Genomic DNA, 12,115 nt, shown 5'->3' with positions numbered 1-12,115 from the left:
ACAAGTTTTGCTTAGCATCTGTAGGCTATCACTCGATCTAGTGGCAGTCATGAGAGTCACCACCCTCAACAAGATCATGCACATACAATTTTGCCATTTTAATACCCTAAACAAGAGTTTTCATAGTACATTAAAGATTAATGATGAAGCATTCCCTCCCTAATTAAGACCATTAAAACCAGGAAGATCAGAGAGGGAAGTTTGGGCGTGCATGGAATGGGAGAAGTCATCATGCATGTCACAGGGCATTCTGTCTTTTTGGAAGCTTGCGACTCAAGCAGTCTCTAACAAAGCACAGGGCCGGGAATGATTAGACTTTGCATGGCCGGCCTTCGCCAAGTATAAAATCCCCAGTCGTCGGCCACTCTGAGAAGAAGAAGCTGCCATGGCCGCCGCCACTGCTCGCCTGCTCTGGGGAGTGCTCCTCCTCATCCATGGCCTTCACTTTGCTCACTCACAGGTTCACATAGTTTACCTGGGCCAGGGCCATGGCCGAGGATTAGATCCTCTTCTCACCACGAGACGCCAAGTCAGACTCCTCTGCAATGTCTTCTCCAGGCAGGAAGAAGCAGAGGAGGCCATGGTGTACAGCTACACGCATGGCTTCTCGGGGTTCGCAGCAGTGCTCAACTCGACGCAGGTGCAAGCACTTGCAGGACTTGAGGAGGTGATCTCTGTGTTCAGGAGCAAGACGCTGAAGCTGCACACGACTCGGAGCTGGGATTTCATGGGACTCGGCTGGTTAGGGAGCCATGGAAGAAGAAGAAGCAGCAGCTCGTTGCAGTTGGACCATGGAGGCGACATAATTGTCGGCGTCTTGGATTCTGGTTGGATTTTCTCAACTCAGTGTCGTGTTATTGGATGCGTGCATGATTACTATAAATAGAACTGAGGATTTTATTATATATATATAAATGATTCATGGCGATGCCTGTCCTTGGATGATGATTGAGCTTATTATTGCTGACCTTGTCGGTTGTTTGTCGGTCTTGAGGCATTTGGCCGGAATCCGACAGCTTCAAGGAGCCTCCGCTGATGCCGCCGGTGCCGGCGTCGTGGCGCGGGGGATGTGTGCGAGGGGAGAGCTTCGACCCCAAGAAGGCCTGCAACCGCAAGCTCGTCGGCGCCAAGTACTACGTCGCAGGGTTCGAGCGGGAGTACGGTCCCCTGAACACCACCGGCGAGGCAGAGTACCGGTCGCCGCGCGACCGCATCGGGCACGGCAGCCACACGGCGTCGACCGCCGCGGGATCCGCGGCGGCCGGCGCGAGCTACTTCGGGTTCGGCGCCGGCACGGCCCGAGGCGGCGCGCCGCGGGCGCGCGTCGCGGCGTACAAGGTGTGCTGGTTCCGGGAGCTGGACGGGGTGTGCACCGAGGCGGACGTGCTGGCGGCGTTCGACGAGGCGCTGCGGGACGGGGTGGGGGTGATCTCGGCCTCGCTGGGCTCGCCGCCGCCGCTGATGGAGCTGTTCAGGACGAGCACGGACATCGGGGCGTTCCACGCGGCGCAGCTGGGCACGCCGGTGGTGTTCTCGGCGGGAAACAACGACGACCGACTCCCGTCGCTGGTGCAGAACGTGTCGCCGTGGAGCATCTGCGTGGCGGCGGCCACCATCGATCGAACCTTTCCGACGCGGATCGTGCTCGGCAACAATCTCTCATTCACGGTCACAAATTGCCCCTTAGATCATTTTCCATTTTTGGAAGAAAATCTAATCTCGTATCTCAAAGTCAAATCTCCATAAATACATTCTAATCATTGTTCTTTCCAAATATATATATACACAGAAATGCTATGCTGCGCGACATGACAACGAGATCACCGTCCATCACGCATGATCGCAAGATCTGACCGTCCAAAAGTGGGAATGCACAGTGCTCCCTCGCGCCACCCGCCGCTGTTCTTGCCACTGCCGCCTCGCCGTCCGGCCATCGCCGACCGCCGACCGCCGGACCGGGCCCGATCGACACGCCACTCACCAGCGCACCGACCGGCACCGGATAGTGGTCGGAATCCGACCGAATTCGGCCGGAAACTGCCGAATCGCAGACCCGGCCACTGTGGGCCAAATCGCGATCGGAGATCGGTCGAGGAAGGAACGCCGATTACCGGCGGTCCTTCCTCGGCCACGATTTGGTCAGAAACCGATCGCAATTTGGCCCACAGTGGCCGAGTCTGCGATTTGACGGTTTCCGACCGAATTCGGCCGGATTCCGACCACTATCCGGCCGAAATCCGGTGCCGGATGGTGCGTCGGCGAGTGGGTCGTCGATCGGGCCCGAGGTGGCGGTCTCCGGTGGCCGGACGATGTGGCGATGGCGGCGACAGTGGCTGGGGGTCGGGGGTGTCGCGCACGGATCGCGGATGGGAGTGTCGCACAGCATAGCATTTCTGTGTGTATATATATATATATATATATTTAATTGCACTTAATAAATAAGCACAAATTCAACATGAAAAGGGCTTTCACTATCATATAAAACTAATCCAAAATACTTGAATTTTGATAGGGTGAAGGATTTATTAGAAAGGAGAAAAAGGCAAAACTAGTAGCAAGCATCCAGTTATTCACTGATGGGTGATTTCTCTTTCCCGTATCCTTTCTTTAATCTCTTAAAATTAATTTATGCATTCGTTTTTTTGCCTAATATCACACTAATCAAATTGAAACAGAAGGCTTAGATTTGTTTAAAGTGCTTAATTTTAAGCTTAATTACGCTTTTTATGGTTGTTATTCTTCCGGTCCATGAAGGTCCTGCAACATCGAACGGTGGGACCAGCGCACGCGGGCCCCCGGGGCCGTCGTCCTCTGCTTCGCCGCCGTCGGCGACACCTCCAGCGCCTTCGCCGGCCTGTCGGTCCTCCTCGCCGCCAACGCCTCCGCCATCATTTTCGCCGAGTCGACTGGCACCCCCACCGCCACCGACGACCTCCTCCCGTCCGTCCACGTCGACCTCCGCCGGGGCACTCAGATCCTCCACTACATCCGATCCTCACGGTGACGTCCATGAAGCTCCTCGCGACCCCAATTCATCGTCTGATTAATTTATCGAATCAACTGCAGGAATCCGACGGTGCAAATCATGCCGAGCAGGACCTCCATCGGCGGATCGCCGGCTCCTTCCGTTGCGTACTTCTCATCGAGAGGGCCCAGCTCTGTGTCTCCGGACATTCTCAAGGTTTGCTTAAACATCAGCTGATCGCCGGCGAACTTCTGCGGAATATTAATTTTGATAAACTCCGTTTGAATCTTTGCTTTGCTTTGATTTCTGAAACGTATAGCCCGATGTGGCTGCTCCCGGAGTGAACATACTGGCAGCGTGGTCTCCTAAATCCACCCCGACGTACTTGGCTCCATTTGACAGACGGTCTGTGAACTGGAACTTCAACTCCGGCACCTCCATGGCGTGCCCCCACGTCTCCGGCGTTGTGGCCCTCATCAGATCGGTCCACCCGGACTGGTCGCCGGCGATGATCAAGTCTGCTCTTATGACCACAGGTATCGTCTGGGTAGGACTAGCAGCAGCCTTCTTTTGCATGGAAGGCTCCTCTGTTTTAACTATCTTTGTTCTTGCAGCGTACACGAGCGATACGAGCGCCGACAGAGTATTGTCCGGCGGAACGGCGAAGCCTGCCGACGCCTTCGACGTCGGCGCTGGCCATGTGGATCCGCTGAGGGCAGTAGACCCGGGTCTCGTCTACGACATGCAGGCCAGAGACTACGTCGTCTACCTCTGCAGCTTGGGCTACTCGGAAGCCCAGATCAAGAGCATGCTTCTCCCGTCGCCCAGCGTCGACGCGAGCTGCGCCGCCGGAGGGCGGCACTCCGACCTGGAGCTGAACTACCCGGCGATCACCGTGTCGGAGCTGAGGGCGACGGTGACGGTGAAGCGGACGCTGCGCAACGTGGGGCAGAACAGGCACGCGGTCTACTTCGCGGCCGTCGTCAGCCCCCACGGGGTCAGCACGGCGGTGTGGCCGCCGCTGCTGGTCTTCTCGGCGCAGAATAGGGAGGCGTCGTACTACGTGACGATGTCGCCGGCGAAGAGATCGCAAGGCAGGTACGACTTCGGGGAGATCGTGTGGTCGGACGGTTACCATCGCGTGAGGACGCCGCTGGCTGTTCAGGTCACGAACACCATGGACGGAGGCCCTCGTTCCATGTGAACTCCACAGCAAGTCACTGCCATTATCTATAATTGTTCTTAACGAAAAACATCCAAAGCTTCACTAGAAGACAAATCAAATATTAGTACGAAATCACAGTGTTGCAAGTCATTGAGGTCTTAAAAACGACAGCATTACTAACGTTCGAGGTGGCAAGTTACCTTTGTACAAGCAGCTAAATGTAGTAGAGTGCGAATGCCTGCGACGATACACGGTTGTAGAAATCAATTCTCAAGCACTTGTCACACTACATTTTGTACAAATCTTTCGCCTGCTTGATATTGTTTTTGCTAGTGTCATAGGCGAGGCCTGACTCTCCGACCATTGGAGTCGCCGCCGTCGGAGAGCTGTGCCCAAACACTCCGGCTCTTTCCACCGCCGCTGCATTCTTCTTCACAGCCTGCGATCATCTTTAGGAGCTCCGACTGCAATGACGGGGAATTTTCTTTGAGATGTTCGAATCCACTTGAGCACATCACAGCTGCACATATGTAACTACATTAAGAGCTAAAAGATGATATGTAACCGTATTCAATTGTCCAAATTGGCATGGGTGAATAATATGGTCCACTGATCAAGGTAGATGATCCCTGCAAGATCAGCAGAGAAGTGTGCTTCTCAATTTGAAAAACATTCTAAGATACTATTTCTGGGAGCAGATTATAATCAACCAAATGTTGTTACTCTCATATGGAAGCCTCCATTGTACAGGAAACAAATCAACGTCTTGCTATGTTTTTTCAAAAATTACAGCCATACAGGAAAAAAAATGATTATATCATTTTCAATTATTAACAAAAATTGCACTTCAATCACAATGATCAGAACAAGTAATGATCAACCTCCATGTTATTTGCATACGAAACAACTAATGTGAATTTTAAAAGAGTTATTCATATGTTTTAGCAAAGAAATCTGCAAATTGGATATTGGCCTGGAAACAATAACAAAGGCTAAGTTTCTTGAACAGAAAATACAGAATTCAAAGACATAAGTCAGGTATGAATCAGATTATAAATTATAAAAAGCGAAAAACTTGTTTGGTTTGGCTCATATTATTCACATGTGGTATCATTAGGTCATTCTAGGTAGGAATTTATGAACCACATTACTTTTTTTTCAACAGTGAGGAATTTAGTTGTCAAATACATGCACAAGTGTGAATGCGTGCAAGTCATGTGAAGATTTCCTAGGCATAGCAATAGAATGATATGTCAGAGAATTCAACAGAAGAAGAACTAGTTGTCAAATACATGCACGAGTGTGAATGCGTGCAAGTCATGTGAAGATTTCCTAGGCATAGCAATAGAATGATATGTCCTAGAATTCAACAGAAGAAGAACTAGTTGTCAAATACATGCACGAGTGTGAATGCGTGCAAGTCATGTGAAGATTTCTTAGGCATAGCAATAGAATGATATGTCCTACAAAAAGTAATTAACTCAGCATCTTTCTAAGGAATGGTTGCCCAATTTTGATGGTAGAATCAAGTACCTCCAAGATTTTCTGCAGCAAATTTAAGACAAGCTGATTTAAGTTCCTTGGCATGATAACTATCAGCCAATGACAGTATGCTGGCAACTGAATCCACAGATATATCCTTGCATAGATGAGCTTCACACAATAGTCGAAGTCTCTCCAAGCCATACTGATCTGCTGCAGCTATCAACTTTGAACAGAGTGTGTTTGATGCAGAATATTCAGGTGAACTCGATGTAGTCATTGCATCATCCTGTATCAAAATATCTCTGTAGATAAAATGTAGCATTGCCTGGCAATGAATGGTGAAGGATATTAGAAGAGTACTGGAGTTGAATTTTGGGCATCAGCTACAGTGAAACAAATTGTTTGACGATCCTTACCCCGAAAACCCTAGGTTCCATGTCTGCAATAACAACATCACCACTCTGACCAGCTGGATCATCGAAAAACTGAGCACGAAATACTGGAGACCGAGCAGCTAATACCAGTTTATGTGCATGAAATTTTTCCCCACAAACATCAAAGACAACATCAGAACCTTGTTGATTATCAAGAAGTGCGCCAAAATGAATTCCTATATCAGAATCTGGTACGTGTATGGAGTGTAATCGTGGTGCATCCACTATAGACACCACAACACCGACAGTGCAATTGATTTTCAAACAGTCGTCCTTTAAGTAGTCTGATGTTTCAAGAGCGACTCGCCGGAAAAAGCGCTTATAGCCCCTAAGGAATGTGCATACAACCAAGGATTACAAAATGATATCAAGATAAACCATGCTACTATTCTTCGAAAGTACACAACATGTGATAATCATCTACACCGTCATGTAAGGAAACTTGAAACTCATTTTGATCAATGCACATAAAACTAGGGACCATTCCAAACTGTAGCTGCTTTTTCTTTATTTTGACAATCTAGATTGATATGGAGGTCTGGCTGAGTAAGAACTTGATACTGCTAATAAGATCCTTTAGTTGGAGGAGATCAATGATGTAACTCTTTCTCATTGTGATAGACATATCGAGACACCCATATCTTATTAAGAAACCCAATGAAGAACAACAGTAGTAAAATGAGTGCAACAAATGGCTAGATGAGTCCAGCAGACAAGAGGGTGACTCAGGGGGGACAATTCACAAGATTGATAAACACAAAATAAGTCAGATGTGCTCAGTCCTTGTTATATCATATGGACAATCATCATCTGGACAACTATTGTGGATAAATCTGAAGATGGATCGATGCATTAGGAGGCTTTGAAATTAGGAGGACACCAAGGACTTCTGTGGGTGGATGCCAACTATGGCAAAGATCCCCATAAGCATCAGGTGAACCTGGCAGTTTAGACTGAGGTCTAGGTCTGAGATCTGGTGCAATTGGTTGGGAACTTGTGTAAGCATTCATCTGGGACGGTATCAACTACCATCAGCAATGGAATTAGCATTCTGTAAAGTTTATTTGACGTAGGCATCAAGGATACACAGAGCCGACTTGATGGTCAAAAGTTCATGCAAAGTGACCCACCTAGGAAAGCAGAGCGCAGAAGGTGGCAGAGGCAAGGGTGGCTATGACAACGACTGGGGAGGCAGCAGTGCAAATGAATCTAGAGTCTGGGGCTAAAGTCGTTTGCCACTGTGAACTTAGGAAGATAAGGCCATTCAGAAGTTGAATGGAGAGCATCGACATCAAAAGAGGTTGGTATGTAGTGGAAGGGTTGGAGGAGGATCTAGTTAATGGTCGACGTGAGGTGGTGTCAAGGAGTAGGGGAGGCTATGATACCATGAAAAATAAGAGATTGCAGAATTAGATGATTTTCATAGGCAAATATATATATATATATATATATATATATATATATATATATATATATATATAAATACAAGATCAACATACAAAATAAGAAGAAGAAAAAATGTCTAGGTGTCAAGACACCAACATAGCAACATGAGAAATGTATAAATAAAATTCAAAACTAAGAAATGAAATATTCTCCATAGTAGGAAGATTCACTGTAGCTGTCAACAGCATAAAATCCTTTACATTTGTAGTCTTGGCCAATGAATGAGTCAAGCTACCCTGGAAAACTTCTTAAGTAAACCACATAATTGTGAAACTCTCGCTATTGTAAACAAAAATTAATTAAGGTAAACAAAAAAGACCTAGTCTTGCTATATAATGGACCCGAAAATAGAACTAAGACAACTTGAGATGATGATATTATTGCAAAAAAGGACAATACACATCGTATTGTTGCAAAATAGTTCCATGTGCACACAGAATCCAGCACAAGATTGCCGCTGAAAAACATTATCAAACCATGAGAAATAGGAAGATCGAACTGTAGAAGATTATGACAACAATATTTCTCATCAAATGGCCATTATTCAGCCAAAAAAACTAGATTAGGCTGTAAAAACATCCTCGAACAGAATAGAATAATTATAACGAAAAGTAGACGACGTATTGCAAATCAATAGGAAGGAAATTCAATGAGAAATTGCTGCGATTACCACATGCTTCCACGGTATTTGAGCGTATATGGACCGCTCTCCAGCGAGCGGTCGAAGTGGCTATGAACCTTGTGCTTCCCTTTGCCGCTCTGATCGAGGAGGGTAAGCTCGAAGAGAGCCCTCACGTCGGTGCCCTCGCTGGCCAAGGCGATGAACACGGACACATAGAGGGAGTTGTCTTCCGGGTTCTTCCCGTCGGGGTAGAAATAGATGGCCCACTGGAACCCCCCGACGGTGAAGGTTTCGCTGGCGATGTGCTTGCCGACACCCATGCCCTTGGCGAGGGAGTACCCCTGGATCACGAATTTGTGCGACCCATTCACAGTCTCTGTCACCGAACGGGAGCTCGTCGGCGACAAAGCAAGGTCCTTCTCCTGCTTCACGGCGACGCCGTCCGGCATCCGTCGATGAGGTTTCTCGTCGGAGCAACGATCGGAGATCCAGGAAGAGAATGCGATCGGAAATCCGGATGGTTCGCCGGTCGTCGAATTGGGGATCTAGGGTTTCGCTGTCCCGCAATTTCGCTTCGATTGGGGACGACCGAGAAGCCAAACGTTGATTATTAGGAGACGGAAGCTCGAACACTGTTAGTTAAATGACATGGTGGGGCCCAACCTACTCTCTTCCTCTATCAGTTTTCATGTGACGTGGCATCCCATGGACCATATATCGACGGGCCCGGAAGTCTCGGTGCGGAGCTCAAATTTAATAATAAAAATGATATTAATAATAATGAGAATTGATATTCTACTCGATCCACGCTGCGTGACTCTATGGGCAACACAGTTGATCCCCGTCGCTTCTAGCCGACTTCACCATGCCGTTCGGTCACTACTGGCCGTCGGACCGGGTCCGATCGACGAGCCACTTGCCGGCGTGTCAGCCGGCGTCGGATTCCGACCGGATTGTGGTCGGAATTCGACGAAATTTGGTCGGAACGCGATTGACAGTGGCACGCGACGTTTCTGACCAAATCGTGACCAAAGACTGGCCGAGGAAGGACCGGCATGCAGTCGATCTCCGACCGCAATTTGGCCGAAACAATCACGATTTGGACGGAAACATCACGTGCCACTGTCGGCCGCGTTCTGGCGAAATTTCATCGGATTCCAATCAAAATCCGATAGGAATCCGACGCGCCAGGGAGTGGCACGTCAATCGGGCCCGGTCCGACTACCGGCGATGATCGGACGGCGAGGCGAGGGCAGCCGGAAGCGGCGGGAGTCGGGTGGACGGAACACTGTGCATTCCCACATTTGGACGGTCAGATCTGGCTCGTGATCATGTGATGGACGGTGGATCGCGAGTCGCGCACGGGCACGCACGAGGCAGTCGCGCAGAATATCAAAATCATAATAATAATAATAATAATTTAAAATGTGAGAATATAATGCATTAAATACTTTTAAAAATAAGACTAATTTAATACTTTTTTAAGAATATATATAAAAAGTGATAATTGATGCAATCAACACTTTCTTTCTGAAGGGCCACGATTTTCCAAAAGTTTAACGACGTGTAACCCCCCGACAAAACCGCCCGTGGCGCCCGTCACATCGAGATGACGTGTCGAGTGTACAGCGCATCTCGTCCTGCGGGGCCCAGAAGCCGCACCAATTGAAATGCTGGCAGCTCGCTCACCCAATAGAATCTACGTTCCTATTATTTTCTTCCTTCTTTTCCGGAAATCATCATTTTATGCACGAAAATTAATGTCCACGTGTAGCGAGCGGAACCGAGATTAAGGTGGTTCTAAGTTGCTCCTGAGGAACATCTTATTTTCTCCGTCGACAAAACTTCCTCCTCCGCTGCTGTTTTCTGCGCCGCCGGAGATCAGGAACGGCTAGGAGAAGCTCAAAGTTTCTTTAGAATACTCCACGTTGTCATGGTCTACGATGGGAGGAAGGGAACGAGGGCGACTCCGGAATCAGATTCTGCCTCGACGGTCAGGAGGCGCGGCGAGGAGGAGAGACGGGCGCGGAGGCTGGCGGAGGCGGCTGGGGAGACGGCGGCGGAGTGCGCGGCGATCTGTTGCTGCTTCCCCTGCTGCGTGGCGAAGCTCCTCGTGATCGTGGCGGTGAAGCTCCCCGCGGGGCTCGTCCGGTGCGCCCTGCGGCACCGCAGGGCGCGGGCGCGGAGCTCGTGGAACAGAGAAGCGACCGAGCGGAAGGAACTCGGCGCGTCGGAAGACAAGCCGGCGGAGGCGTTCCCTGCGAGGTCTCCATCGGAGGCGATGTACGAGTTAGAGAATGTGATGCGGGACAACTTCTACGGCGCCGGGTTCTGGCGGAGCCTCTCCCAGAGGGAGTAGATCGAGCTCTCAGCACTGTCTGCATGGCCATTTAGCAGGGTGCAACTGGAAGGGATTCCCCAAGCTTTTGGTAAGTTCATGGAGAATTCCTGTCATCCACTTGAGATTTCTGTTCAGTGTACATCGATCTTGTATATATGGTTCTTCCTATTCAGTTTCAGCGATTTGATCATCGGAAAATTTACAGTAAAGTAGAGTTTAACTTCTCGCGACTCATTGTTACTGATAATTTCTGAATCCAAGGCGATCGAGCAATGGAACTATAGGAAATAATAAATACTATAGCAAGAAGAACACACACACTCATAAATTCAGTACGTGTTCTTAATATGCTCACTTTCCCTGACTGACTGAAAAAGAAAAATTACTGCGATCATCAGCAATTACTGCAGTTGTGCGCTGTGGCGCAGAGCTTCGCATGCACGGCGCGATGCGTCGAGGTCGGTCAGGAGATTCTTCAGGCAAACAAATTAAAGCTCTGGTTGTCTGTTTATCGGATTTGGTCGCACGCGGAACTGATGCTCGCTGCAGCTCCTGTTTGATTGTACGTTTCACTGTGGGGGGTTGTGGATCCAGTGGCCATTGATCGTCTCGAGCTGGACTTGCTTTTTTAGATTCTTTACGAGTTTGGCAGCGTTCGACAGTGGCCATGTTTACTGAAAGCAACGGGAGGGGAGGTCCAGGCCGCTGCAGTGTTCATGCAGAGGGAGGGATGAGGCTCGGCAGGGCAGTCCTTTTGTCGTGCTTCAGGGAAAATGTTTGCCTTTTTGATTGATTTACCATGGCCGCTACGGGTGTTGCTATGTGAGGTGCGATCGTGGATAGGTGAAGATGCATGGGATCATTCAATTCTACTGTGTGAAGGTTTGAGATATACTATTAATTAATGATCTTGCATGGGTGATATAAATATATATATTTCAATTTGAGATATGAAAGTATACATATTGATAGAGAGAGACAGAAGAAAATTTAATTAACAATGAATATATATAATCGAGGTCATATATCATTAGTGGGATACACATTCAAATAGAATTTTTTTAGATTTTACTCATTAATTGTATTCAAAGAATTGAATATTGACATGTATTTGAGTATTATAACATCCACTTACTTTAGCAAAAAGGTATGAAATCCATTACTTCAACGGCTCTCACACGATTGACTTCCATGATCTGAAAAGGTAAATCAAGAAACTATAATTAATATGACAGAGGAACATATTACCTCGACTTCATAAATTCAATCCTTCCCATTTCAACAACTCTGCTCCATCGTAACCAACACAACTATACCCCGGGAGCAATATAAATATATATAACACCCACTCACAATGATTATAACATCATTTTGACTTGACACATTAATATCTATCGATGCTCTTAGAAAATTGGACAAGCTAAGAAATGCACTAAAGTTAACTATCTTGAAACCCATTCATTTGTTATTGCTAGTAGTCAATTTCAAAAAATAAAATAAAATCATCATTCCAACAGTCTCACACGATTGGCCTCATCATCATCTGTGAAGAAAGTAACTCGAAAAATTATAATTGATCACTACGGAAAAGAACATTACTTTGACTTTCGTCGAGATTCGATCTTTGTCTATTTCAACACATCTGTCCCGTAGTAAC

General features: G+C 47.8%; 3 protein-coding genes across 5 annotated transcripts; 2 read left to right on the top strand and 1 right to left on the bottom strand.

Moving 5' to 3' along the window:
* Positions 1–308: 308 nt before the first annotated feature.
* LOC141831918 (subtilisin-like protease SBT3.18) lies at positions 309–4,217 on the top strand. The gene is made up of 7 exons (XM_074719340.1): positions 309–827; positions 995–1,668; positions 2,513–2,580; positions 2,755–3,000; positions 3,067–3,181; positions 3,285–3,501; positions 3,580–4,217. Exons 1-7 carry the CDS (start codon positions 386–388, stop codon positions 4,167–4,169), a joined length of 2,352 nt encoding a protein of 783 aa, XP_074575441.1. The 5' UTR covers positions 309–385; the 3' UTR covers positions 4,170–4,217.
* Positions 2,981–8,707, bottom strand: LOC141831919 (BTB/POZ and MATH domain-containing protein 4-like). Of its 3 annotated transcripts, none has more exons than XR_012602090.1 (5): positions 8,166–8,707; positions 6,032–6,377; positions 5,664–5,940; positions 4,331–4,650; positions 2,981–4,232 (listed from the first exon to the last, which is right to left on the bottom strand). XR_012602090.1 is itself a non-coding variant. In XM_074719341.1 (4 exons), exons 1-4 carry the CDS (start codon positions 8,564–8,566, stop codon positions 4,466–4,468), a joined length of 1,209 nt encoding a protein of 402 aa, XP_074575442.1. In that variant the 5' UTR covers positions 8,567–8,707; the 3' UTR covers positions 4,239–4,465. The 3 variants fall into 3 exon arrangements, 1 of the variants encoding a protein (XP_074575442.1); XR_012602091.1 differs by having other exon boundaries at positions 4,209–4,227; XM_074719341.1 differs by lacking the exon at positions 2,981–4,232 and having other exon boundaries at positions 4,239–4,650.
* Positions 8,708–10,050: 1,343 nt separating this feature from the next.
* LOC141831434 (uncharacterized) lies at positions 10,051–10,476 on the top strand. Its single transcript, XM_074718788.1, has one exon. The coding sequence runs from the start codon at positions 10,051–10,053 to the stop codon at positions 10,474–10,476; it is 426 nt and encodes a 141-aa protein (XP_074574889.1).
* Positions 10,477–12,115: the final 1,639 nt, after the last annotated feature.

This window comes from Curcuma longa, chromosome 7 (assembly GCF_044706935.1).
Source record: "Curcuma longa cultivar G26 ecotype Majalengka, Jawa Barat chromosome 7, ITB_CL_G26_1.1, whole genome shotgun sequence".
NCBI lineage: Eukaryota > Viridiplantae > Streptophyta > Magnoliopsida > Zingiberales > Zingiberaceae > Curcuma > Curcuma longa.
Note: the sequence above shows the minus strand (reverse complement) of the source record. Positions and strands in the feature narration are given on the sequence as shown.

Excerpts from the sequence above, each read along its gene's own strand:
- LOC141831919 (XM_074719341.1), bottom strand. The coding sequence starts at position 8,566 with ATGCCGGACGGCGTCGCCGTGAAGCAGGAGAAGGACCTTGCTTTGTCG. Across the intron at positions 6,378-8,165 it reads AAATACCGTGGAAGCATGTG|GGGCTATAAGCGCTTTTTCC; the intron begins GTAATCGCAGCA and ends CACATTCCTTAG. Across the intron at positions 4,651-5,663 it reads TGCTGCAGAAAATCTTGGAG|CTGTGATGTGCTCAAGTGGA; the intron begins GTACTTGATTCT and ends ACATATGTGCAG.
- LOC141831918 (XM_074719340.1), top strand. The coding sequence starts at position 386 with ATGGCCGCCGCCACTGCTCGCCTGCTCTGGGGAGTGCTCCTCCTCATC. Across the intron at positions 1,669-2,512 it reads GCAACAATCTCTCATTCACG|GGTGAAGGATTTATTAGAAA; the intron begins GTCACAAATTGC and ends GAATTTTGATAG. Across the intron at positions 3,182-3,284 it reads TGTCTCCGGACATTCTCAAG|CCCGATGTGGCTGCTCCCGG; the intron begins GTTTGCTTAAAC and ends TGAAACGTATAG.
- LOC141831434 (XM_074718788.1), top strand. The coding sequence starts at position 10,051 with ATGGTCTACGATGGGAGGAAGGGAACGAGGGCGACTCCGGAATCAGAT.